We start from the raw sequence: 27,072 nt of genomic DNA, 5'->3' as shown, positions 1-27,072 counted from the left end.
CGTGCTAAATGGCTCCAAATTCACAGTTCACAAAATGGAATGCGAAAATTGCAGCCATATGGTTCTGATGCTGATAATGCATAATGCTAAGATGATATTTAAAAATTCTGTTTATACTTTTTGGTTTATTGCCAGATTTTGTTAACAGTTCTCTCCAATTATTATTGATTTCCAATTCCATCTTTTACCATCCAGTCTCACTCACCACACACACACACACACACACAGAAAAGACCTAGAGACACATGCTTCTTTTCAGACAGATGCTGATACAACACCACTGAACTGAGGAGAATGTAAACTGCCCGGATCTTTCACTTTGTCGTATGATATGATGAATGTGTATTAATTCCTAATATGAAATTTAACTTTCTGAGAGTTTTATTTTAAATACCCAAACTTTAGCTCGTCTCAGAGACATCTCCAGAGAAGCCAGATGGAATTTCAGATAACAGAGAGCAGGCTCGTAAACCTCTCCAAGGACCCCAGGACCTTTTTTATGACCCCAGGACCCCCAGGGTCAAGAAAAGAATCTTTGCAAAATGCAAAGAGACACACAGACCCCACTTTATTCCATGTCCTCTTACACCTTTTTAAAGATTGTTAACATCTTAAAGACTCAAACATCCCAAAGATCTTACATGGAAAACAAGCTGTATATGGGCACAACTGTTTGAAATAAATTCCATTGTAGCGTAGTAACAGTATTTGAGTTGGTTATGTTTAATGGTGATTATCACTTATAATCATAATTATTATTACTGAATTGAATGACAAAAATATTAATAATACCAATACTCAATACCAATACCAATACCAATATTCAAATAATGGAAACACTATTAAAAGGAATGATAATAGGTTGATAAACATATCACAATCATCGAAATCTCATGGAATCAACGCAGGTGAAACCAGTTCGAATTTAATACTTGGCTAGGCTATATGACTTGGGAATAATGTGTTGCTAAATGATTTAATTAGTGTGTAAATTTATCAAGAGACTTAGTTTGACATCAGCTCTGAAGATGAATAATTTGCTTACTTTTTTCCGTTATGATCACTGAGCGGATGGGTCCAGCAGATTTTCGCTCTGTTCTTCCGGTGTTTGACTTGTCACGGCTGAAATTGGGCTGGTTAGTGGGGGAAAGTCCCTCCAGGATGAGTCAGCCACTTTCGGCGTCCTTTAGACGGCGTGACGTCAGTCGGGGATTCCCTTCACAGAGAACTGCTGGCCTGGCTGGTTTTACCGGAGTGGTAGTCTCCTCCAGAAGGAAGGCGTCAGAATAAATGTTCGCGGTTTTCATCCAATCTTCAGAAGCTACTTTACGAATTAATTAGCTAATACTTATTCTACGATTTTCACTCGATTTTAGCGGTGGCCCTTATTCTGGCCAAAATAAGTTTCACCTGCTTTGATCAGTTGTAAAATTAAACTTGGATTGGGCTACAAACAACAAACACAAATGAGAAAAGAAAAGATTACTGACAATTAATCGACCGTTTAGTCTTTTAGTTTCTGTATTGCAATGCTAACTGACACAAGGCGTCCCCTGATAGTTCGCATGAAGATCTGTTTCCTTTAAGAGTCTTTTGTAAGAGTCGGCTTGTGAGCGTAGGGAGAAGACAAAGAGCGTAAGGGAGAGCGTAAGAAAAGTACGGAGCCGTACGAGAAGAAATCAAGAAGAGTATGCGAAAAGGTATGCCAAGAGAGACAAGAGAGAGCCTATAAGGGAACGCGACTACCTTTTTTTATAGGTGGCGCGGTCACGCCCATTTGGGAGGTCTCCGTCCTCCGATTGGTTCCTGGGTTTGGGGAGTACACGTGACCGTCTCTAGTTTCAGGGAAGAGAGAGATCACACATTTTTTGGCGAATACATAACCTCAATGAAAAAAAAAAAATACTTCATACATACTTGAATATAGCATAAAGAGTATACTGGAGTATTTTTTATCAAATATATATATATATATATGTGTATGTATGTATGTATGTATGTATGTATGTATATTACCAACTATTCTAGATGTTAGACATTAATTCATCTTTCTAAATTGAGACAGGAATCTTTCCTCGTTATTAAAACAGTAATTCACATCACTCGATTAGTTAGAAGACAGTTACCTGAGAATAACAGAGGATAACATTAATAACACATTGCATAATACATGTTTAGTAACAACGAGGCATATGCGTCCGATATGATGTGTTTAGAGGGAAAGAGGGCGAAAAATGATTTCGCAAATGTCCAGTTGGGAGCACTGTTGGTCCATGCTGTTTGTCTGGTTTGAACTAGGGTTGCGAGAGGTTGCCATCGGGCAGTCCTGAGTCATCTGTTGATTTTTGCGATAAGATAAGGGGCGCCATCCCGACGCTGATGATAATAAACGCTGGGGTTCTTTAATCCTGGTCTCCAAGGCTCTGATTGATCTTTTAGGCTTAATGGGGTCATAAAATTGGGGTTTCCACTTTACTGTCCAGAAGAAGAAGGGGGAGTAGTCATCTGGTGTGTAAGTTTGAAGATGACCCCTCACTGTCATCCTGGGGGTCACTGGAAAGTGTTCTGCTTAGCCTTTGCTATCAGATATAGGTGTGTGCGTGAGTTTGTGTGTGTGTGGGGGGGGGGGGGTGCATAGTCTTTCAGTACACACACACACTCTGTGGAATGCAGGTCCTGTCCACTTCTTTTTATCGCCAGAGTGGAGAGTCAGAGTCTTAATTTTTATATTGCAAAAGTATGATTCAAAATCTTGGAGATTCATTCAAAGGAGATGGTCTTCAAGCCTTTTGTCTTGTCATGGGTCATAAATTGTATGTGACGTCACTACCAAGGTACAGGAAGCAGCCAATTAGGAGCAAGAGAGGCTCTAATCTTATCCAATCGGTAGTAAAGGCGGGTCTTCTAAACTCTGGTTAAAAACCCGTGGAGCTAAACGACACACGCTTCTTCTTCTTCCCTTCTTCTCTGCTCGACTCTTCACTTCAAGGCTCCAGACACTTGGGGCGTTTCCTCTTTTTTTACTAAAGAGTAAAATGACCTGGATTTTTGAAATGACTCTGCAGGCATCAGACTCATGGCTTTCTTAAACAGTCTTGGGCCCTTAAAGCATGGTCCAGATAGAAACCATAGTTTAAGAAAAGCTATAGTTTAACCCTAGCAAAATTTCAACACTACACCCAGAGCATGAAGGAAACCTTAGACCTCTGACCCTCAAAAGGACGACAACGCCTCCGGACCAGCAACGACGAAGACGGCTGCACGCACCCTCAGAAAAGACCTGCATGGGCGTGTCTCTCTCTCTCACAAGGCGGCAGATCAGCGATGACGGAGAATCCCCACCGAGACATTCAAAACGCCACCAGCCGACTGAAATGTCGCTGTGTCTGAAAGTCTCGAGAGAAAAGGAACGCCCGCGGCTGCAAACTACACGGTCCGCGTCTGCAATTCTCCAAGAAGCCACGCCGGAAAACACAGCGCGTCAGCGACATGATCCCAACTATCTCCAGCCCTCCACGGATACGTAAGGTCACATGGTCTCATTCCGTTCACGGCTCAGGGTTGGTACTGAAATACTTGCTGGGATAAACTATAGCATTTCTAGAATTTAGGGTAATTCATAGAGAAGTTCCCTCATATATTAATATCGCTGTAATCCATTTCATTATATTAATGAAATAATAATTAATTATCGTTGACTCCACTATGTAGTGCTAATGCCACCGTAACGTGTGCATAACTATTTCCGCTACAAGTTCATCAACAGATGCCCTTACTAACCAGCACATTGGGCAGCGATTGGGCAGAGAGGAAGCCATCCTACCCAGTTGTTTTCTTTAGGTGCCCCAGTCTGAGATTACAGAGACATCATCTATTTTGTTATCCAGCAGTCCCCTGGTAATAGGTTTTCAATGATTGAGCCAGTTTTTTGACTGCATTACTAACTTTGGTGTCTTGAATGGGACATTTTAATGAATTCTACCAAAATGCCTAAAATAGCCCCATAATTATTGATGAAAATGTTTTGCCACCCCGTTATGTTTTGTGGTTTGGATAATTCTAAAACTTGGAGCAAGTTGCAGTCCTCCAGAGCAAGTCCTGCTGAGGATGCCCCCAAAATTCAAATGCTCAAATGCCTCCAGTATTTGCCACCCCCAAACACACACACACACACACACACACACACAGTCTGGTGCTCCTCCAGCAATAGCACAGTGCTGCTGAACGGGCTTAGTCTCCGCGGTGACGGCTGCTGGGTTCAGGGGAATGTTTATCTGCATTAAGCTGACATTCACAGAGAGAGAGCGAGAGGCTGGAAAGGGAGAGAGACAGAGAGTAAGAAACTGAGGTGAGAGAGACGGGCTACTGTGTGGGAGAATTGGCTGGGAGGTGAGAAAAGTCAGACAGGCAGGGAAAGTTTCAGACAGAGAGACAGACAAAAAAGAGGTAGGGAAAGAGAAATGGATAGAGGGTAAGGGAGAGAGTGTGGGGCAGTTACTGAAGATGTTTGTGGGGTATGTAGGGAAGAGGAAACAGAGTAAGGGAGTAAAAGGATTGTGTAGATAGCATCCCTTCGTTCTGAGACTGTCTCTCGCTCTTGCTCGCCCATTTTTCCTCTTCACTCCAGGGTGAGCTGTAGTATTAGTGCCTGAGCTCTGAGCTCTTCTGCTTGTTTCATAACAGAACAAGAGCCTCTTCAGAAGGAGAAGGAGCACAGAGAACCTGCAATGTGATCTAAACCCAACTCCTGGGTGTCAGAGCTTCAGTTTTTTTCTCAGCATCTTCTCTGCATCTCCACAGTCTGTACCATACTCTCAGAACTCTGGTAGCCGCCATTCCTCTGTTAAAGTGGCACTAGGTAGTATTTTTACCTTCTGTTTCTACTAACCCGGGCTCAGCACTGCAGAAACTGCACTATGCAACTTTTGTTATTGTTGAACTGCGAAGAAGTTTGTCTCAAAGCATTTAATTGTCCTAGCTCTCTTAAGGTGAGTTGGAGGGTCCTCCGTCTCCTCAATATTCAGTATGAGAATTGGGCGATTAATGTTCTCCTCCAAGTGTGTTGAGCTCCAGTGATGTTCAGTTTGAAAAGGAGTGATGAAACTTCACTTTTCCAGAAGAAAATTATGGCATCACCGTTTTAGTTTGGTAATATGGTGATTAGGGAGATGTAGCCAGTGGGTGGTGTTGAGGAGATGGTTAGATGGATGGAATATCTTGTGTGTGTAATATAAAGTCTATGTTGTGAGGTGTTGGTTGATGAAGTGACCTCCAGATGAATTCATTTGCTCATACACAGAGAACGCAGTTGAAGAGTGATAACCCGCTGAACTTGATCCATCCTGAATGAGTTCTTTCACTGGTTCCTCTGTGGCCTTTTCTCTGAAGGCCTCAGCTGTACATCAGTCATCAGCGTTTGATTTTATTACTGAAATGTTAAAGAAACAGCTCCAGTGGCTTTCATCGGAACCTCCATTTTTACAGTTGGAACGTTAGCTTCTGTTACTCTCCTTGAGGTCAGGTTCTGACATTAGGGATTGGTTAGAGTGGTGATTTAATCCTCCAAAGTAGTAGTAGTACTGCTCCAGAGCCCAGTACTGTGGTGCGGCTCATATTTGGCAACAGCCATAGCATCTGAACATCAGTAAATAATCTATTGCTATGCAGTGCTTGAATGGTAGACCTCTTAAAAAGAAAATAAACTTGGGTGGCTGCTGGAGATGGTGTTGCTTGGGTCAATGGGGGCACTGTCCCTGTGGATCGCAGTGCTTGTGTGCAGTCACATCTCCTCTCTCTACATAATAGCTGATGTGTAGTGAGTATAATTATGTATAGGCTATACAGTTCTTGTAATATCTGTCTCTGATTAAAGAGTAGTGACTAACACCAGGCTGTTCTTGCTGTTTTTGTGGGTAGACGACGGAGCAATAGTCACTATAGATGTTGGGCTGGCGTACAGAGACAACAGTCTGAGTGAGTGGACGGAGATGACGCACTCTGTGGAACAGCGAAAACTCAGCTGCAACCTCTCCACCACCAAGGTAACTACATTAGTCCCAAACTAAGGGTCTAAGCACACATTCTCTCATACTTTCTCACACACACCATACTACTACACTGTGTACTTTTTTTTTTGCCCTCTCTTTTCTATTCATACTAGGGATTAGATTAAAATATTTTAAGGACATGATTCTCTGAAATCTCTCAGCTCACTAGAATTTAATTCTGTAATTAATGCTACACACAAAACGCACATGTGGCTAAAGGAAAGACTTACACAGTGGATTAATAGACATGTTATACCCAGTACACCAAGCACTTTTTATATTTGGTGTGGTGCGAAACGTCTTATGGATCTGGTTTGTTGCTCTCTGGCCCTCAGGTGGCACTTCATTAAACTCAGACATGAAACTGTAGTGGAAATCACTGCGTAGCCTCAGAAACACTTCCCACAACCACTGTCTGCATGGATTACAACAGCAAACTTCATAGTATAGTGTGTGCAGAATTATTAGGCATGTTGTATTTGAGAGGATTCTTTTTATTATTGAACAACAACTTTGTTCTCAATCAACCCAAAAGACTCATAAATATCAAAGCTATATATTTTTGGAAGTTGGAGTGGGTTTTTTTTTAGATTTGGCTATCTTAGGAGGATATCTGTTTGTGCAGGTAACTATTACTGTGCAGAATTATTAGGCAACTTTAATAAAAACAAAATTTATACCCATCTCACTTGTTTATTTTCACCAGGTAAACCAACATAACAACACAAAATTTAGAAATAAACATTTCTGACATTCAAAAACAAATCTGTGACCAATATAGCCACCTTTCTTTACGATGACACTCAAAAGCCTTCCATCCATAGATTCTGTCAGTTGCTTGATCTGTTTACGATCAACATTGCGTGTAGCAGTCACCACAGCCTCCCAGACACTGTTCAGAGAGGTGTACTGTTTTCCCTCCCTGTAGATCTCACATTTTATGAGGGACCACAGGTACTCTATGGGGTTCAGATCAGGTAAACAAGGGGGCCATGTCATTATTTTTTCTTCTTTTAGACCTTTACTGGCCAGCCATGCTGTAGAGTATTTGGATGCATGTGATGGAGCATTGTCCTACATGAATATCATGTTTTTCTTGAATGATACCGATTCTTCCTGTACCACTGCTTGAAGAAGGTGTCTTTCAGAAACTGGCAGTAGGTCTGGGAGTTGCGCTTCACTCCATCCTCAACCCAAAAATGTCCCATAAATCCGTCTTTGATGATACCAGCCCATACCAGTACCCCACCTCCACCTTGCTGGAAATATGGCAAAACTGGTGGCAAATGGCATCTTGGCAGCTTCATGCTTGATTTTCCTCAATTCATGGGCAGTTATTTTGCGCCTTTTTTTTTCAACCCGCTTCTTGCGACCCTGTTGGCTATTTGCCATGAAACGTTTGATTGTTTGGTGATCACGCTTCAAAAGTTTGGCAATTTCAAGACTGCTGCATCCCTCTGCAAGACATCTCACAATTTTTCTTTACTTTTCAGAGTCCGTCAAATCTCTCTTCTGACCCATTTTGCCAAAGGAAAGGAAAGGAAGTTGCCTAATAATTAAGCACACCTTATATAGGGTGTTGATGTCATTAGACCACGCCCCTTCTCATTGCAGCGATGCACATCATCTGATTTACTTAATTGGTAATTGGCTTTCAAGCCTATACAGCTTGGAGTAGGACGACATGTAAAAAAAGGATGATGTGATTAAAATACTCATTTGCCTAATAATTCTGCAAACACTGTATAAGGAAGGTGATAAACTAGCCTAGACCCATTTGAAAACATTTGCCGCATTACAAAATGAGAAATGGAGAACCTGAGCTGTTGTAACAGCTGATATCTTGTATCAAGCCAGAATGTTTCATATTCACAGCTACAGCATTTGGTCTTCTCAGTTCCCAAACTTTTAACAGAATGCATTGCAGGCATCATTAATAAATATGAGAAATATATATATATATATATAAATGAAAGGTTTTCAGTCTTTGTAATATTTTAAATTAAATATAGGATTTAAATTATTTGCATATTTTTAAACTATTCTGCACAGTTTCCCAACATTTTTGGTGTGTATTTATTTTTTTAAGTCCACTGAGAATGAGGGCAGATATTACGAATGTGACGTCTTGCCCTTCATGGAGATTGGCTGCGTGTTCCACAAGTATTACCTTCTCAACATCCGCATGCCTGTGATTGAGCGCAAGAAAGTGAACGTGGGAATTGGAGAAATCAAGGATATTCACCTGGTGGTGAGTACAGCATCTGTTCTGTCCATTTCATGGTGGGCATGCTGACATACACTTTCTATTTATCCAAAAAACACAAAAATTAAATATTTACTTTTGTGTCTAATTCCAATGCTTGGTAAGGTCAAGTTGACCAGACTGTGGACATGTGAGCTTATTCCCCTTTAACCTGTTACTCTTAACTCTCAGCACATATATGTGCTTTTGTAAGCATTAACTGGATGAGTAAGATTATCCCACTCTCCAGCTGAATATTCGTTGGACTCTCCCTGATGTAGCATCTTAAATTAAGTCTGTTTTCCTTCCTCTTTTCCAGGGCATCCATCAGAACGGTGGCTTCACAAAGGTTTGGTTTTCCATGAAGACCTTCCTCACCCCCTGCATCCTCATCATCATGATCTGGTATTGGAGGAGGATCACCATGATGTCCAGACCTCCAGTTCTGCTGGAAAAGTATGGGTTTTCTTCAGGGATATCTCACTAGACATGCACCATACAGCACTTCAGCATGTGTTTTATTATAGTTCTTCAAATGCAGTTTGTTCCTTTTTCTATTGTCAGTTTTCCTGGATCTTTGTGGAGAAAAACAATAGTGAAGCAGTGCTCTGCTTTTTATTTGGAGACCTTGTTCTGACAGGAATGATATACGCTGTAGCTTTGGCCTATCTGCCTAACACAGTATTCTCCTCCAAGCGTGTTGAGCTGCTGTATTTCTGTCTGAAGTGGTTAAGGGGCAGCCATGCTCTCATTATCTGTAACCGCTTATCCAGTTCAGGGTCGCGGTGGGTCCAGAGCCTACCTGGAATCATTGGGTGCAAGGCGGGAATATACCCCGGAGGGGGCGCCAGTCCTTCACAGGGCAACGCTCACTCACTCACACTCAGACACTTTTGAGTCACCAATCCACCTACCAACGTGTGTTTTTGGACTGTGGGAGGAAACCGGAGCACCCGGAGGAAACCCACGCGGACACAGGGAGAACACACCAATTCCTCACAGACAGTCACCCGGAGCGGGACTCGAACCCACAACGTCTGCGACAGTGACTGCGACACTACCTGCTGCGCCACCGTGCCACCCTGCAGCCGTGTTCTAACAGTTCTGACAGGAATGATATATGCTGTAGCTTTGGCCTATCTGCCTAACACAGTATTCTCCTCCAAGCGTGTTAAGCTGCTGTATTTCTGTCTGAAATGGTTAAGGGGCAGCCATGTTCTAACAGTTAAACTGGGACTGGGGACTGAAGGTCTCCAGTTCGACCCCTGCACCAAAAAAAGTGGTCTGTAGAAATAGAGGAACAGCACTTTTTCTCCTTTGTTGCTGTGATGTCTGGCCACTGGTCCAAGTGTGTGTGGGTGAACATTCTTTAAGTGGATTAAACATGGAATCTAAATATTTGTTGTACTGATGTGCAATTATATTAAAAGCACATTTCACATTTACTTCATGGACCTGAATGCTCTTAGGATCTACTGGGTTTAATACTTATCTGAAGTGAAGCTTCTGAATGTCTTTGTAAGGAGAGGACCAGCATCAGGACCATTTTAAAAAGACAAAAAAAAAAACAAAAAACAAATATATAATTCATTCATTATCTGTAACCGCTTATCCAATTCAGGGTCGCGGTGGGTCCAGAGCCTACCTAGAATCATTGGCCGCAAGGCGGGAATACACCCTGGAGTGGGTGCCAGTCCTTCACAGCAATACCCACGCACTCATACATTCACTCACACACACACACCTACGGACACTTTTGAGTCGCCAATCCACCTACCAACGTGTGTTTTTGGACTGTGGGAGGAAACCCACGCCGACACGGGGAGAACACACCAACTCCTCACAGACAGTCACCCGGAGCGGGAATCGAACCCACAACCTCCAGGTCCCTGGAGCTATGTGACTGCGACACTACCTGCTGTGCCACCGTGCCGCCCTATATATATATATATATCCTATATAGAAACTGTCCCTTTCTGCTCTCGTTCTTCCTCTCTCTGCTTCAACAGCATCACTTCCACAGCATCCAAACTCAATTCCTCAGTTCCCTGGTGGCTGGAAGCTCTCAGCCAGTTTTAGAGAATGCTGTTCTCAGGGAAAGCGATTATTTTTTCATGCCGTAAAAGCTTTGCCGAAATTACTTGCTTGCTGTTCCTCAGGGGGTTGGAGATGGAAATCACGACACTTTTTACATCTCCAGGAGAAGCTCGAGCAGGAGTAGTGTCAGCCCCCTGCTGGTTAACTTTATTGTGGGAAAGGTGCCAAAAGATTGCCTCGCTTCAGTGGTGCCTACGTAGGCCAGGCCTTTAGAAAACAACCAGAGCCGAATTACACCAGCCACAACCCTACAGTGTTTTATATATCTTCCTTCTTGATTTCAGTTTAGTACATGAACACATGCACTAGAGTCGATTTGAAAATTGACACTTTGTAAGGGGGGGGGGTGTCTGTAAACATTTGGACATGTTATTAATGAATTTGGCAATGATTAGGCACGCACACATTCAGTTCAGCAAATGAAAGAACCAGTCCTACTTTACCATCATGTACACGTGTTGAAACAAGATCAAAGAGTGCTGGAGGGGATGATGACAAATCTAAAGCAAGAGAGAAAGGCAGGAGAGAGGGCAAGAGTGGGGAAGACAGAACACTGCTGGAATGCTAGGAATGTATGTGTGGGGCCAAGCTCTGCAATGGTCAAAAAGTGTTAAGTCCTGTTCTACACTAAAAGCCGTTCGTGGGCATCAGCTCATCCAAAATATCTTCTGAAATAATCATCTGTTGTTGATTATTGTAGTGTTGTTTTACAGCTTTATAAACTCTTTCAAGAGCATTGCTGTGAGAATTTGAATTTAAGTATTTTTATCAGGTTTTATATTTGTTTATTTTTATTTATTTTATTAATAAACTGTAGCATACACCACTGAAGTTCTTTAAATGCACTTTTTAAATTTAAAAAAACAAAACTAGGTTTTGTTTGTAAGTACTAAAGCAGTATATTGTGGGGTTTTGACCTGTAACAGGGTTATCTTTGCTCTGGGAATCTCCATGACCTTCATCAACATCCCGGTGGAGTGGTTCTCTGTGGGGTTTGAGTGGACCTGGATGCTGCTGTTCGGAGATATTCGTCAGGGAATCTTCTACGCCATGCTACTTTCTTTCTGGATCATCTTCTGTGGAGAACATCTAATGGTAAATGAAAATAGTCCATGCTTTTTGGAGGCATAACTTTCTAAGTAAATTACCCTTATTTTATAATTAACCTTATGATTAGTTAACATTTACTTAAATAGAATGAGGTTCATGCGTGATTTTTGGTGAATGATGGCATTTTAAATCTAGTAAATGTATATTATTTGGCAACTTTTGCAAAGTTGTACTGTAAGAATGAGTGATTATTCAGCTTTTTTAGTAGATGCTTGTCACTTGATAACTGTTGTTTTATAGTAAATGTGTGTTGTGCTCCCTAAACGATTGCTGCACAGTGTTTGTGGTGTGGCACGGCGCATTACCATTCTGAAAGAGGCCACTGCCATTAAGAATACTGTTGTCAGTCTGCTGCAGTGTTTAAGAGACGGTACATTTCAAAGGTGTACGCGCTCCTCCGCCCTGAAAAAAACTGCTCAGAGCCTCTGTGTTTAATCAGCTTATCTGCTTCTGTCTGTGTTGTGTTTTTATGCCAGGATCAGACGGAGAGGAACAGGTTCTCTATGTACTGGAAGCAGGTCGGACCCATCGTCTTTGGCTCCTTCTGTCTCTTTATCTTCGATATGTGTGAGAGGTGAGAGAAAACACCTGCTGTTCTCCGTCCTGCCACACAGACGTCCAGCCTTTAATCCGAGCGTTCAGAGTGCAGGGATGCACCGAGGCTTACTGTTTAAAATGGTGAACATAGCTTTTTCAGTTTCAGTCATAAGAGATGAACACTGAACAAAACAAACAAGGAATAAATACTAAGTTAGGGCTGAAAGGTTAATTTACCTCAGGTTTATTTCCAGATTGTAGATTGAACATTTTAAAATCACAAAAGCTGATATTTTCATTTTAGCCTGAATTAAGAGCAATTTCTAAACAAGTTGCATTTGGAAGCATTTTGTTTATGAGGCAACCAGACACTTCTGTTTACATGAAACATTATTAAATGTCTTATAAATAAATAAATCTGACACTAGTTTCAGCTTTCAAAATAAAAGCCGGATCTTCTTTGCCTTTCTGGATATAAAAACAATTCAGAAATAAATACAATTTAAATCACAATCACAGTACTGATCACACTGATCACAAAAATCACATTTAGATTAGGGCTGAATGATCTGGGGAAAATATCCAAGTAGTGCTTATAGATGTTTGTTTCCTTCCTTGTCATTCCATTCTCAGTGGAGCAGAGACTCCCCAAAACTGAACTCAGCTTTGAAACTTCCACCTTAAATAGTGCATGACCAGTATCTGACTGCTGCACCATTTAAGGTGGAACTGACAGTTCTGTGATGAAGCTATCTGTCATTGTGGCTGATCTGTCATTGAATTTTGGGTTTGGCTTCTTCAACAGTTTTCATTTCTGTGCATCACTAGTTTAGATGTTTTATTCTGTCTCTCTTCCAGAGGAGTGCAGTTAACCAATCCCTTCTACAGCATCTGGGCCTCAGATATTTGGTCAAAGCTGGCTGTATCCTTTCTTGGTGGAGGGGTAGTAGTCTTGGAGATAATGTTTGTTTTATCCTAAACTAACATCATTATCAATCTACACAATAATAGGAGATGGTTGTTAATGTTTTGTTGGGCTTCTTTGACTGAAGCTGTTCAGATGGCGTTCATTATTGTGGCTGGAATCTGTGCTTGCCTCTACTTCCTGTTCCTGTGCTTCATGGTGTTCCAGGTGTTCAGGAACATCAGCGGAAAGAGGTCATCGTTACCTGCGATGACTAAAGCTCGGTGCCTGCATTACGAGGCAAGCAGCTCCTAGAATAAAGATAATAATGCTTTAAGTTTGTGTGGATTTGGCTTAGAGGTGTAATGTCCACAGTGCTCAGTGTTTGATTTGATTCATTTTTATTTTAAATAATCTGATACTAACCGCATATACAGGATTTGTGGCTGTTTCTTCTCTTTTAATGACCCACACAGAAGCAACTTGTATGCTAATAGCCCCCACTGCTTGACATGCACCAGACTAATCAACGTTAATCTTTATTATTTCAAAACGTCAGTTGTTTACAGTCAGAGGAACCAAATCTGTTCAAAGGGCCAAAATCAGTATTTGCCTAATGTTTATAGTTTGAGAGTTGGACGTTGTTTGTCTCATCATTTTCTCTAATTCTCCATTTAGGGGCTTATCTTCCGTTTCAAGTTCCTGATGCTGGTCACTCTGGCCTGTGCTGCCATGACCGTCATCTTCTTCATCATCAGCCAGGTCTGCATATGGAATACTGTTCATTTGATTTATTATAGAATAGTTAGCTTGCTCAAGTTATAAAAAAGGTGCAATTTCTGGTAGCGATCTTTTAAATTATTTAAATCATTGTATACAGATTTGTTTCATGTGTAAGCACTTTTCAGTTCACATCAAGAATGACTACTTGGACAAAAAGCTTTTAGATCAAAATTAGTAACTGTACAAGTGGAAGAAATATAAAAACATTAAGTTCTAAGATATTTTGGGCTCTTCTCACAGGTTCATCCTTCAGTTTGTGTAAAAATACTGTTCCAGCAGTGACTATATAATATGATGTAGTTGTATCACACACCTGTACAACTGTGTGTGTGTGTGCAGGTGAACAAGAGTCATTGGCACTGGGGCGATCACACCGTGCAGGTGAACAGTGCCTTTTTCACTGGGATTTATGGCATGTGGAATCTGTACGTGTTCGCTCTGATGTTTCTGTACGCTCCGTCACACAAACGCTATGGAGATGAGCAGTCCAGCGGTAAGAATTATGACTGTTCACATCATGTACATCAATCATGTCTTCTCTATTTACTCACTCACACACTACTCACAAACCATGTCTTCTCTTTACATACTTTAATTTCATGGAGGGTAGCTAAATGAGACTAGTTAAAGGTATTCGAGCGGACCTTGTTCCCTATTTCGCTGCAATAATGGTTTCAGAAGCATTGCTTTGAGAATTTGATAACATAAACATTAGTGAGTTCCGGTAATGATCTCGGAATGATTAGCTCTGGATCACAAACACCACTCCAACTCATCCCAAGGGGTTAGACGTTGTTAAAGTTCCTGTTTTAAAGGATGTTCTCATATTCTCTCTCTCTCTTTCTCTCTTTCTCAAGGTGCCAGGAAAAAGCTTTTTTCCCCCCCTCCTCCCCCTCTGTCTCTCTCCCCCCCCCTCGTAGGGAAGTAGGTCCTCTTTGGCTGGATAGAGGACCTTTAATGGAGACCAGGCTTTGGTCCAGGACAGTCGTAATGAAAGCCATCCATTTACTGACGTCAGACTCTTTTAAGCTTATTTCTTTTTCCTTTTCTTCTCCTGCCTTTTCCTTTGGTCATTTCGCCTGACCAAGTAGTGACTCTAAACTTTACACCTCTCCTTTTTGAATCAAAGCTGCAGAGACTGAAGGAGCCCAGAGACATTGAGTAAACAAAGTGACCTTCAGCCATAGACACATTAGATGAGTCACCAGAGCATTTGCAGCTTCCAGATAAAGTGTCGTGTCTAGGTTTAAGACCAGAAATCTATCATTTGTACTGTCAAGCTTATGTTCCTGTTTAAAAAAAATTAATTTAAATAAAATGGAAAGCTGCATGACTGGACATTATGGTTACATGATTGGACAAGAATAATTTCCAATTGCTATGTTTTACATAAGGGGTGGCGCAGCAGGCAGTGTTGCAGTCACACAGCTTCAGGGACCTGGAGGTTGTGGGTTCGATTCCCGCTCCGGGTGACTGACTGAGGAGTGTGGTGTGTTCTCCCCGTGTCTGCGTGGGTTTCCTCCGGGTTCTCCGGTTTTCTTTCCACAGTCCAAAAACACACGTAGGTGGATTGGCTACTTAAAAAGAAAGTGTCCTTAGGTGTGAGTGTGTGTGTTGCCCTGTGAAGGACTGGCGCCCCCTCCAGGGTGTGTTCCCGCCTTGTGCACAATGATTTCAGGTAGGCTCTAGACCCACTGCGACCCTGAACTGGATGAGCACTTACAGATAATGAATGAATGAATGAACTGAGGACAGGTGCAATGCTTAACTGTGAGATTATATAAGTATTACTTTTTAAACAAGGCAATGAACTCCAAAGTAAAATCTTGTGTTTTTAGCTTTAGTTTGTTTTCTAAAGTGATATAAGTTACACGTTTGACTCCAGTGGGCTCATTCATGAAAACAGCACACTTTGCAAGTCTCTCTTATTCAATCAAATGTGTGAAATGTATGGGATGTGTACAATTTTGGGTTTGATTTTGTTATGTTTCAATTTCTACTTGGGAGATTAATGAGCAAATAAATAACAGTAAATAATAATAATAATAATAATAATAAGGAGAAGAAGAATAATAATGCTCTAAAATTTGAAGATAAATGCCAAAACATAGTTTCAGTCATTGCAAAGTTAATAGTGCCAAATGTTGAACTAAGGCTAAGAGCTGTTTGTGTCAAATGTGTAAAATGTTTGTTGGTTATTAAGGGAGTGTCAGCTCTAACCAGAAGGACGACTCCAGAACTTTGTGTGAACTAAGGTTTGGTTCCCGTTCCACAGCTCCACACCAGTCTTCAGTTCTACATCTGATAGTGCTGGATATTTGATCAGTAATAATATGAATTGTACTTCATGCAGACCCTCTGTGACCCTGAACAGAATGAAGAAGATGAATAAATGAATGAATGCTTCATTGTCCATCTGGGGAACATTCTGATTCTAATTCTGATTCTAAAGTATATTTAGTTCAGTTTGTTTGCTTTTAGTTCTCTAGTGTGTTTCAGGAGTGTTGTGTTTTCTTCTGTGCAGAAAAAGAGTAACAAGGCCTTCATTACTTCAGTCATGCGATGCTCACCACAAACACACACACACACACACACACACAAACACAAACAACCCTTTCATGGCCACAGGTTTGTTTCCAAATTCACAGCTACCTGGAATTAGCCGTTGTTGAAGCAGTTTTCGAGCCGAACACAAACAATCTTTATTTTATTTAATTTCCAATTGAAACGTCTATTAAGTGCAAGTTGTTAATTTTTAGGAGATATTTTAACAAAATAAGAAATAATACAGTGTTTCATTCTGTGTTTGTAACATTTCTTGTAATTATTGATGATGCGAATGTGAAGCGTTTGCTGCATGTTAAAGGGCGGAGAACCATCAGAGCCACCGAGGTGGATTTTAAATGGGGCGGCTTCAACAAGGGAGACTGCTTCTTCATTGATTTGGGAAAGGTACGGTTTCCTAGTAATTAAGTATTTGCAGCAGGGATTTAACTTACAAATCATAAGTCATGATTACATACACGTATTTCAGGCCTACCCTTTATCTACTGACCATACGTAGCTCTGTAGGTTCTGAACTTCAGATGTCGCCTGTAACATATTCTTTAGTGGATAACACCACTACCTACAAAAAGGCCAGGGTTCAGTTCCCTGCTCTGGTTGGAAGATCACGTTATACCAGTCCTTGAGCAAGACTCCTAACTCTGCATTTGCTCAAATCTGTTAATTGAGTAAACATTGTAAGTTTCTGTGGATATGTGCACCTGCCAAATTCCATAAAAATAAAACACAGAAAACATTGTCAGGTGCTCTGTAAATAATGATTATTATTATTACATTTAATAATATATTATTCGTGGCTCTTCTCTTTTGCAGGACAAGTGTAACCGCTTTGAGAAGTTAAAGGCCTCTCAGGTTGCCATAGATATTCAAGACAACGAGAGGAATGGTCGAGCCAATCTGTCCATGGTGGAAGAGGGGTTGGACCCTCAGGAGCTTATTGAAGTGAGAAAGAATCCTTTTAATAGTTTAGTTATTACTGTGCTGTCCACACACTACTGTAACTTTTCCACTTGAGTGAACTCTCTGATAACTCAATTTATCCAGATTAAAGTGGATCAGAACATTTTAATTTTTTTATTGTTCTCTAGCAAGGTCTTGCGTGCCTTATGTACACATTTTTGGGACCGAAGTTGAAGCTCTTGTGTGTGAATGAACTTTTAACACGATCTAAAACAATCATTTTCAGGTTCTGGGCCCAGTACCAAGCATCGCTCCAGCCACTCCAGACGATGATCAGGTGGAGACAGGCAACAAGAAGAAGGGGGCTCTCTACCTGGTAATGCAATCCTGCGCATACTTCAGTTGAAGATTGAGTCCATTGTTTTTACCACCACAAAATTAGCAGACAATATTTTTGAATTAGATTCTTCATTATTTTTTTATCATGTGTCTGTCAAAGGCAGCTCCAAATTTAATAATGAATTAGATTTGTAGGCCCAGAAGGAACCTGTTAATGCTCCATAAACACATTAATAGGTTTATTACAGGATGCCTGATGCATCCAGACTGCTAGGTGTCAGTATCACAGATATTTCACAACATGATGAACAATCACTGGAGGAAATGGATGAAGGCTCCATTAAATATTATATTTAAATATAGCAGTATTTTATTTAAAGATGTGAAGCACACGGCTTCTATTCTAACTATTGTTTTAAGGCATTAAACTGTGCCAGAAACTAGTCTATTTGTGATTGCTTATCAAATTAATACAGATATAAGCATTTAACATGGCACTCATTTTACTCAAACAGAATAGATTAATAATAGATTACTAGCTGCTTACATCATTTATGGATTGATTGTTATTTTTTGGGTCCTTGATTTAGATCTCTGATGCCACTGGCTCCATGAAGACGTCTGCGGTGGCTGAGACGAGTCCGTTTAAACAGGCCATGCTCTCTCCTGATGACTGCTACATCCTGGACAATGGCGTGGATAACAACGTCTTTGTGTGGAAAGGTGTGGCTCTGAGGCTTTCGAGATATTTATGGTGGAGACACCTGGTGCCTCTCTGTGGGTGGAGTAAATAACAGAAGGCAACCTGCTGCTTTAGATTCTTATAATTGGTTGAGGATGATTAAGGGCATCTTCATCTTGAGTCAAAATTTTATTTTGTCTTTTGGTTCTGTTAAGGTTTTAAAGACACAACTTCTAATTATATTATTACAATGATTATTGTTTATAACACAGTTTATATTTATTCTATTAAATGATCATTTTTATGTAACCACAGAATTAGTGTACTGCTATAAATCTTTTTATAATAAAGTAGTGTAGTATTATTAGAAACCACTTGGACAACCAACTAACCAACTAACACCCTAGCAAGGGCTGCACGGTGGCGCAGCAGGTAGTGGGTTCGATTCCCGCTCCGGGTGACTGTCTGTTGTGTTCTCCCCTGTCCACGTGGGTTTCTTCCGGGTGCTCCGGTTTCCTCCCACAGTCCAAAAACACACGTTGGTAGGTGGATTGGCGACTCAAAAAAAGTATCCGTGTGTGAGTGAATGTGTGAGTGTGTGTTTTGCCCTGTCAAGGACTCGAGCCCCCTCCAGGTTGTATTCCAGGTAGGCTCTGGACCCACCGCGACCCTGAACTGGATAAACGGTTACAGATGAATGAATAAACCCCCTAGCAAACACCTGGAACACTATAGTGACCATCTAGCAACTCTCTAGCAATACTGGAGAACTGCATAAGCTGTGCAGTGTCAACAAACTTATATTAAGGGGTTATTCAGAATGTCTTCTGGTTCTGTTTCCCAGGCCCCAATGCGAATCCAAGTGAGAGTAAAGCAGCCATGACGGCAGCACAGAATTTCATCAAAGAGAAAAATTACTCCAACAAAACACAGGTACACGGCCTTAAATACATCTAAAACAGAATACACACAATGATTTTGCATTGCTTAATTACTATATGCAAAAATTTTACTTAAAATGTATGTTAATAGTTATTTATAGTATTTTTTTTTTTTTTTCTATGACCACTTGCCAGAACAAAGTCTTTGTAAATAAAGAAAATGTACCTAATAATATGTCTCTAATTCTGATTCTCTTTGCAAATCCAATGGTGATTAGCCTGCTTTTTAATCCATCAGGTTAAATGAAAAAAGAAGCTAATGTGTAGATATTTACAGTGTGTCCACTTTGTGTCTTTAGATCCAGGTGCTGCCAGCAGGGGGCGAAACCACACTCTTTAAGCAGTTCTTCAGCGATTGGAAAGATAAGTACCAGACCACAGGTCCAACTAAAGCCTACACCATTGGGCGTATCGCTCAGGTGAAGCAGGTCCCCTTTGACGCCTCCACTCTCCACTCCAACAAGGCCATGGCTGCCCAGCACAACATGGTGGATGACGGCTCTGGAAAAGTCCAGGTAAATTGTCAGCCAGTTTATTCTGAGTAAAGAATTTCTGCTTTTAGTGATACTCGTGGTCAAGGCAGTTCACTAACATCACTAATAATTCTTCTTTAAGCTGTGAAACAGCTGCTATGTGTCAGAAATTCTGTAATAAACTTATGTTAAACAATGCCGCCCCCTTGTGGGGGACCCACTTTATGGAACATTAACTGGTAAGTACAGCGATATGACTCTTCATCTCATAAGAACTGCTTTAAATATTAAAAGTACAAATTATTAAATAATTACAGTCACAGAATAATTTCAAAAAGTTATAACAACTGTCTGAAAAACGGTTCTCATGGTGACTAATATTTTCTTACCTCAAACACCATTTTTTTTTCATCAGATCTGGAGAGTGGGGAAAGGAGAGCGTGTCCCGGTTGAACCCAGCACTTACGGTCAGTTTTATGGAGGAGACTGTTACATCATTCTCTACAGCTACAAACAGGGCAGCAAAGAGCAGCACATCATCTACACCTGGTCAGTACACACACACACACACACAGACACACTCGCACACACACACACTCACACCTATGGACACTTTTGAGTCACCAGGCCATGTACCAACGTGTGTTTTTGCACGGTGAGAGGAAACTGGAGCACACGGAGGAAACCCACGCAGTCACGGGGAGAACACACCAAACTCCTCATAGACAGTCCTGGAGTGCTGACTTGGTCCCTGGAGCTGTGTAACTGCGACACTACCTGCTGCGACACAGTGCCGCCCGGAATACTTATAAATTTATTCAAATGTTTATGTGTAAATCCTGCTTTTTTGTGTGTGTGTGTGTTTTCAGGCAGGGATTAAAGTGTACCGAGGATGAACTGACTGCTTCTGCGTTCCTTTCCACACATCTGGATGACTCCATGGGAGGAGCTCCCGTCCAGGTCGGACCTCTTTTCAAAACTGTAGTTTAAATACCTGCAGAATATTTAGGGAATATTGTGTGTAATTTTGGGCGGCACGGTGGCATAGCAGGTAGTGTTGCAGTTACACAGCTCCAGGGACCTGGAGGTTGTGGGTTCGATTCCGGCTCCGGGTGACTGTCTGTGAGGAGTTGGTGTATTCTTCCCGTGTCCGCGTGGGTTTCCTCCGGGAGCTCCGGTTTCCTCCCACAGTCCAAAAACACACATTGGTAGGTGGATTGGCGACTCACAATGTAGGGTTGTGTGTGTGTGTGTGTGTGTTGCACTGTGAAGGACTGGCGCCCCCTCCAGGGTGTATTCCCGCCTTGCGCCCAACGTTTCCAGGTAGGCTCTGGACCCACCGCAACCCTGAACTGGATAAGCGGTTACAGATAATGAATGAATGTGTGTAATATTTTTGTTTTCTATTGACTGTAATCTGCATATAATTTCTTGATAAATGTTAGAAAAAAAAGATGTTTGCCACGTGTCATGAATGAAAGGAGGATGGAAATTGTGCACTTTTCTCTGAGGGGCTATTGATTCTTTTATAATAGATTGGCAGAAGTTTGGCTTTAGAGACTATTAACCCTTGTGTGGTGTTCATGGTTTTGTTTTTCACCCAGTGTTTGTGGGTCTGGTGGACCCCAAATATGATTGGATGTTAAAAACAATACAACAGTCTCTGTGAAAATACTTAACAGATATTAGCTATATCATAGTTATAAGATAAACAGATGCCATACATTGTTAATATATGGTGTTTACCTTTGATAGACCACATTATCAAGAGCAATGCTCTTCTTATTTGTGAAAAAATATATAATTATAAGTTGTTATGTGCGTGGTAGCACATAATGCCCATAACACACAGCTCCAAACTCCAGGAGGCAGTATTTATCAGAGAAATGTTTCTGTTTCATGCCATCAACAATAATAACAAAACTATGAGTATTTGAATCAGAAACATTAAAATCGTATACAATGAGATATTAAATATATAAAGTGGGTGGGCAACTAGTCATCCCTAGACCTCCAACTAAGTAGAATGTATCTGCTGCTCAATGCTGGAATCAACTGGCAGATCTCCACGTTGAATTGTCTCTATTTTATATTTTTAAATAAACTCTGTCTGGTGTTTGTGTCTAAATCTGTCTCTGTTCAGGTTCGAGTGACCCAGGGTCAGGAGCCCCCCCACCTGATGAGTATTTTTAAGGGCAAGCCCATGATCATCCACAGTGGAGGCACGTCTCGCAAAGATGGACAGAGCCAGTCTGGGAGCATTCGCTTGTTTCACATTCGCACCAGCTCTGCCAAGTCCACCAGAGCGGTGGAGGTGAGGACAGAGGTCATATGAATAACGACTGACCAGTAACTGAACAGTAGATATGGACAATAAGACTGGATTTCAATTTGATCTGATACCAGATAATACCAGACACAAGAATCAATACACTTACAAAAAGGGGAAGTCGACCAGTTTATCAATTTCCCTCCAATTCTGAGGTTTAAGTGTAAACAAGGTCTTTCATAATGTCTCCTTTTAAGCCCTCGTTATGTTCTCTCTCTCTCTCTCTCTCTCTCTCTCTCTCTCTCTCTCTCTCTCTCTCTCTCTCTGTGTGTGTGTGTGTAGGTAAATCCCAGTGCTTCCAGTCTGAACACTAACGATGTTTTCGTGCTGAAGACCCCTGACTCTCTGTTTGTGTGGAAGGGTGTTGGGGCGAGCTCAGATGAAGTGGACAGTGCCAAACATGTGGTCTCTGTCCTAGGAGGGAAGTCCACCAACGTGGACGAAGGCAAAGAACCAGGTAATAGCAATTAACATAGCATATTATGTGTTTGCGTGTGTGTGCGTATGTGTGTGTGTGTGTATTACTGCCTTGTTTATCTTAATTTGCCAATAAACCTTGCCTCTCTCTCCTCATATGGCACGGTGCCAGCTAAAGCAAAAAGAAACAGTGGTGGACAGTATGTGTCTTGGAGGAAACACGTGCTAGAGTTGTTGTCAAAGCAAAAGAATCCAGCTGTTAAATTTAGTAATATATTATCTGAAATTAACCCTGATTTCTCTCTGTAGCGTCGTTCTGGGCGGCTCTGGGAGGAAAGATAGACTATCAAATATCTAAATCTCTGCAGAAAACAGTCAAGCCCCCACGACTCTTTGGCTGCTCCAACAAGACCGGACGGCTAGTGGTAATAGAGAATTGTCCATTCCAGTGTTTTAGAAGTACTGACTATTTACCCAGGAAGGGATAAATAATGATGTCATTACAACATCACAAGATTGATATCCATCTCTCTTCTTCTTGACCTTTATTTCTTTCTCACCTCTCTCTCTCTCTCTCTCAGGTTGAGGAGGTGCCTGGAGACTTTACTCAGTCAGATCTGGCCACTGATGATGTCATGTTGCTTGACACTTGGGAACAGGTGAGTGCTACTCTTCCATCGCCAATAAAAAGATTTTTTAATTTTCTGTAAAAATGATGCACAATACAATAATGATGCTTCACCTGTTTTTCAGATCTTCATTTGGGTCGGCAATGATGCCAATGAGGTGAAAAAGACTAGAGCCCCAAAAATAGGTGAGATAGGTGCAGGGCTGCAGTGTCCAATAATTAAGCCTTGGTGATTTCACAGCACTAAGAATTGAGAGAACTGAGTGAGACTGTCTCATGATATTTGTAGAACATTTTACAGGCTCTGAGATTATGTAGAAAAGAAGGTTCATCATAACAATATGGTGTCTTGTTTTCTTTACACAGCAAAAGAGTATGTGGACACAGACCCCTCTGGGAGATGTGGGATCCCGGTCACTACCATCAAACAGGGGAGCGAGCCCCCTACTTTCACCGGCTGGTTCCAGGCCTGGGATGAACATATGTGGGACACTGATCCCATGGAGAGGATCCGCGCTTTTAATTGAGGAGAATAATTTTTACTGATATTTTTATATCAGTGCTTTTATTTTTTATCAGAGGGCAGCACGGTGATGCAGCAGGTTAGTGTCGCAGTCACACAGCTCCAGGGACCTGGAGGTTGTGGGTTCGATTCCCGCCCGGGTGACTGACTGTGAGGAGTCAGACAGAGTAATGAATTAAATGTAATTAAATCAGTCAATTTCATGTCTAAAATACCTATGTAAATGTGTTTAAAGCAACATAAAACAGCCTTTGGCCACATTATTATTGTTTTTTATCATAACTTTGTTGTTACTTATCACTATCTAGAGATGAGTTAACTCTGCCAGTGTATGGGATGGGAGCCATTTGAATTTATATAAAGCATGAATTATATTGTTATAGGCACAAATATATGCATTGCAGATGTTACTATGTTTGTTCTTCTGCTTTTAATAAATTCTCCATATTAAAAGAATGCTTCCGACAATATGCTGCATACCACTATATATATAGGTTTGACATATAATTATATATGTATAAAACTATAACTCTGGATATGGATTAAGTGACACATTTCTGTGTGTAAATCTACTGCAAGATTGATGGCTCTGATGTGAACTTCACTTATTCTCCTGAGACATCCTCTCTCTCTCAAACAGAGAAAGTGTAAATGCACTCTTGTAGCAGCTTGTTCAGTACCAGGTGATTTTGTCTGAAGTAATATCACATCACTGAGATGCTCATAAAATACACAGTGAACCTTATAAGATGAAGTGTAGTGATGCTACGAGAAACCATAAAATTCATATGGTATGTAATAATAATAATAATAATAATTGAGTTTTTGAGGAAATGTAATACTTTGAAAATCTAAGCTCTCCATATTTTTATTAGTAAAATGAGTATTTTATATTGGAGTGTTCTATCAGTAAAACACCTCAGTTTACATGATATTTATTTCAAGTCCAGGTTTTGTTCCTTACTTATCCAGAAGGTGGCAGTATAGACCTAGTATATGGGACCAAACTTATAATTAGCTTTTTTTTATACAACAATTATACAAGTATCCTGAAATATATTCTGCTTTAAAACATATAACAGTTTATCCTTATCCACTAAAACCTCCTAATTCTTCAGATATGACAAACCATTCCAGATAGAAAGTATCAGATTAAACCGCGCTGTCTGTGAGGAGTGTGGTGTGTTCTCCCTGTGTCTGCGTGGGTTTCCTCTGGGTGCTCTGGTGTTCTCCCACGGTTTTGACAAAAGTTGACAACAGACTGGAATGTGATACAACTACTTAATACATGTACATTTCCAAATACATTGCACAGAATAAAAGACCTCAGCTGTGTGCAGACATAAATTCAGTGAAGTGCACTTCTGCTCATATCTAAACCAACATGGCACCCCATTAGAGAGTGAAGAGGTGATAATGACACCAGTGAAATCATCACAGTCTTAAAATAGATCAGTGTTTGAACTGAAAAAAAGCTGAAATCTCTCTGGTTGGGTGTTTGGATTACAGAGGTTCAGACAAAGAATTTCACATTACAGACCCTTTATATATATATATTAATATGCACTCATTTTTATCTTTATGAACATCTCTGTTGTCTGTATCCTTTAATCAAATATTTAATTCCTATTTCTTTCCACTGAATCTCCTTTGATTTTTCTCTACCTGTTATGCTAGTGTGTTGTTTCACATCTATATCTCGTCAGACACATATTAATGGGTCCACAAATGTAAAGAGAGACAGATTTATAGATAAATGTAGTATTGCTATAGTCTCTTATATATGTTTATTTATGTTTCTTGTTGCATAATTTACCTCATGGCAATTTTTTGAGAAAATGTAAGCAACGATAAACCATTTTCTGCAGTGTTTTTTCCCTTATGTCATGAATGTATTTATACGGACACCTAGTGGCATGGATGTAGGTTTCTGAAATAAAACAGAAACATGGCCATCTCCACTTGGAAAACTCACTTTAAGGAGCATAAACTTTTTCATTCATAGACAACAAAGCAGTTAGATTTTTTTTATTTAATTGAGTTGCACTTTATGAGACAATAATATAAAATAAAATAAAACAAAATAAATAACATTCATAAATAAAATTGTTTTTTTATGGTGAAAATGATTGATGGCACCTTTAAACAAATTAATTAAGGTTGTGTCTTTTTTGGACAGTTCTGGATGTTTCTAAATGTATCTAAATCTGCCCCAGTAAAGATCATTTGAATTCACACTCTTCTAAAATGAAAAATCTGAAGTGAAAGCTGTCCCCAGTCTGGGCAGATGCCAGATGACTAACCACTTACACAGGGTGTTCTCTGCTGCAGCTTAAAGCACTGTGAAAAATTAATAGTACGGCATCATTTTAGCCTCAGTACCTGAGAGTCCATAACTGACACTGAGCCTTCTTACGGTTATGCTGCGTATTCTGGATAGAAAAATCATTTACAGAGCTTACAAAGTATTGTCATCGCATCACATTGATGTTTAAATTAACAGTATAATGTGCAGTAGTCAGAGACCAGCTTAAACTGATTTAGCTTACAGAGGATGTACAATTTAGAAATGATTCTGCAAATATGTCTGAGTAGATTATATATTAATCCATAATCCAGATGAATCTTAATAAAGCGTTTTTTGGAAAATAAGACTCCTAACATCTGTGCAGGACCTTGTGTCTTTACTAAAGCTGTCCCCATCAGATAAACAGTACTTGAGGCTTTGAGACAGGGGAGGACATCAGTCTTCACTTTGACTTCAGATCTGCACACATCCCCAGCTATGGGCTGTTTGTTCTGTCCTGCCATTGTGAGAAGAACAGCTCATCATTGTGGGGCTGAAAGGATGTGGAGCTTGAGAAAAGAGATGTCTGCTCTGTGGACACTGACACAAAAGAAGAAACTGAATAAAGAAGGTGTGTGTCTTTTTGAATAACGTTAGTCAATCTGAAGACCAGAACAGGGTGTGTACACAACTAAGCAGGGTTCTCTTAGAGAAATAAATTAAGCCCAGATTTGAGAACTGTCGAATAGGAATTTCTTGTTCTATTGAACAAGCGTGATTTTGAGCTTAAGCAATCTGGTTAAACTGCTTTTAAAAGAAATCCTTTTTAATGGAACACCCACCTAAACATGACTGAATATGCTGGGATTATCTTACATAAAAGGTAATCAACTTGTAACACTGAAGTGTGGAGATGTAAAAATGACATTGTTGGTTTCTTGGAAACATTGAAAGTGAGTCTGCTGTAAAGAACATTAGTGGTTGCAGGGGCAACACTATTATGAAGTTTGTGAGTCAGTGATTAGACCTTTGCAAATTCCCCAAATGTGGGAATCTGCCTAAAAGTGCTCTCTCTCCTCGGCATCCACGGCAGAATTGCCCTTTTACTTAACTTTCACTCAAAATTAAATAAATGGTTGAAGGTCTCTGAATTCTGAGCAGTTCTAAACCTTATAGAATTGTTAATTTACATTATTGTAGCTCTGAAAGACCAGCAGAAATGATATAACACAGTCCCTCCCCCTTTAGGCTCAGATTTAATGAAA

General features: G+C 40.5%; 1 protein-coding gene across 4 annotated transcripts in view; it reads left to right on the top strand.

Annotated features, from left to right (window-relative positions):
- The window catches only part of LOC136675400 (protein wntless homolog), a 32,521-nt gene extending 8,561 nt beyond the window's left edge, over nt 1-23,960 (top strand). The window contains exons 1-24 of one of the 4 annotated variants that reach the window (XM_066651923.1): nt 2,977-3,523; nt 5,917-6,041; nt 8,137-8,298; nt 8,612-8,748; nt 11,316-11,484; nt 11,976-12,073; nt 12,895-12,958; nt 13,097-13,240; nt 13,619-13,702; nt 14,063-14,216; nt 16,590-16,675; nt 17,102-17,230; nt 17,475-17,564; nt 18,118-18,250; nt 19,054-19,142; nt 19,450-19,665; nt 20,039-20,172; nt 20,493-20,583; nt 21,767-21,937; nt 22,235-22,409; nt 22,679-22,794; nt 22,951-23,028; nt 23,123-23,183; nt 23,364-23,960. In XM_066651923.1, coding sequence (XP_066508020.1) covers nt 3,490-3,523; nt 5,917-6,041; nt 8,137-8,298; nt 8,612-8,748; nt 11,316-11,484; nt 11,976-12,073; nt 12,895-12,958; nt 13,097-13,240; nt 13,619-13,702; nt 14,063-14,216; nt 16,590-16,675; nt 17,102-17,230; nt 17,475-17,564; nt 18,118-18,250; nt 19,054-19,142; nt 19,450-19,665; nt 20,039-20,172; nt 20,493-20,583; nt 21,767-21,937; nt 22,235-22,409; nt 22,679-22,794; nt 22,951-23,028; nt 23,123-23,183; nt 23,364-23,524 — 2,901 coding nt within the window. In that variant the 5' untranslated portion in view covers nt 2,977-3,489 and the 3' untranslated portion in view covers nt 23,525-23,960. Of the gene's footprint in view, nt 1-2,976; nt 3,524-5,793; nt 5,816-5,916; nt 6,042-8,136; nt 8,299-8,611; nt 8,749-11,315; nt 11,485-11,975; nt 12,074-12,894; nt 12,959-13,096; nt 13,241-13,618; nt 13,703-14,062; nt 14,217-14,580; nt 16,048-16,589; nt 16,676-17,101; nt 17,231-17,474; nt 17,565-18,117; nt 18,251-19,053; nt 19,143-19,449; nt 19,666-20,038; nt 20,173-20,492; nt 20,584-21,766; nt 21,938-22,234; nt 22,410-22,678; nt 22,795-22,950; nt 23,029-23,122; nt 23,184-23,363 lie in introns of those variants that run through there. The other 3 variants (XM_066651924.1, XM_066651922.1, XM_066651925.1) reach the window with 3 other exon arrangements.
- Nucleotides 23,961-27,072: the final 3,112 nt, after the last annotated feature.

The sequence above is a fragment of the Hoplias malabaricus genome, chromosome X1 (assembly GCF_029633855.1).
Source record: "Hoplias malabaricus isolate fHopMal1 chromosome X1, fHopMal1.hap1, whole genome shotgun sequence".
Classification (NCBI taxonomy): Eukaryota; Metazoa; Chordata; class Actinopteri; order Characiformes; family Erythrinidae; genus Hoplias; species Hoplias malabaricus.
This window is presented reverse-complemented; position numbering and strand designations above follow the sequence as displayed.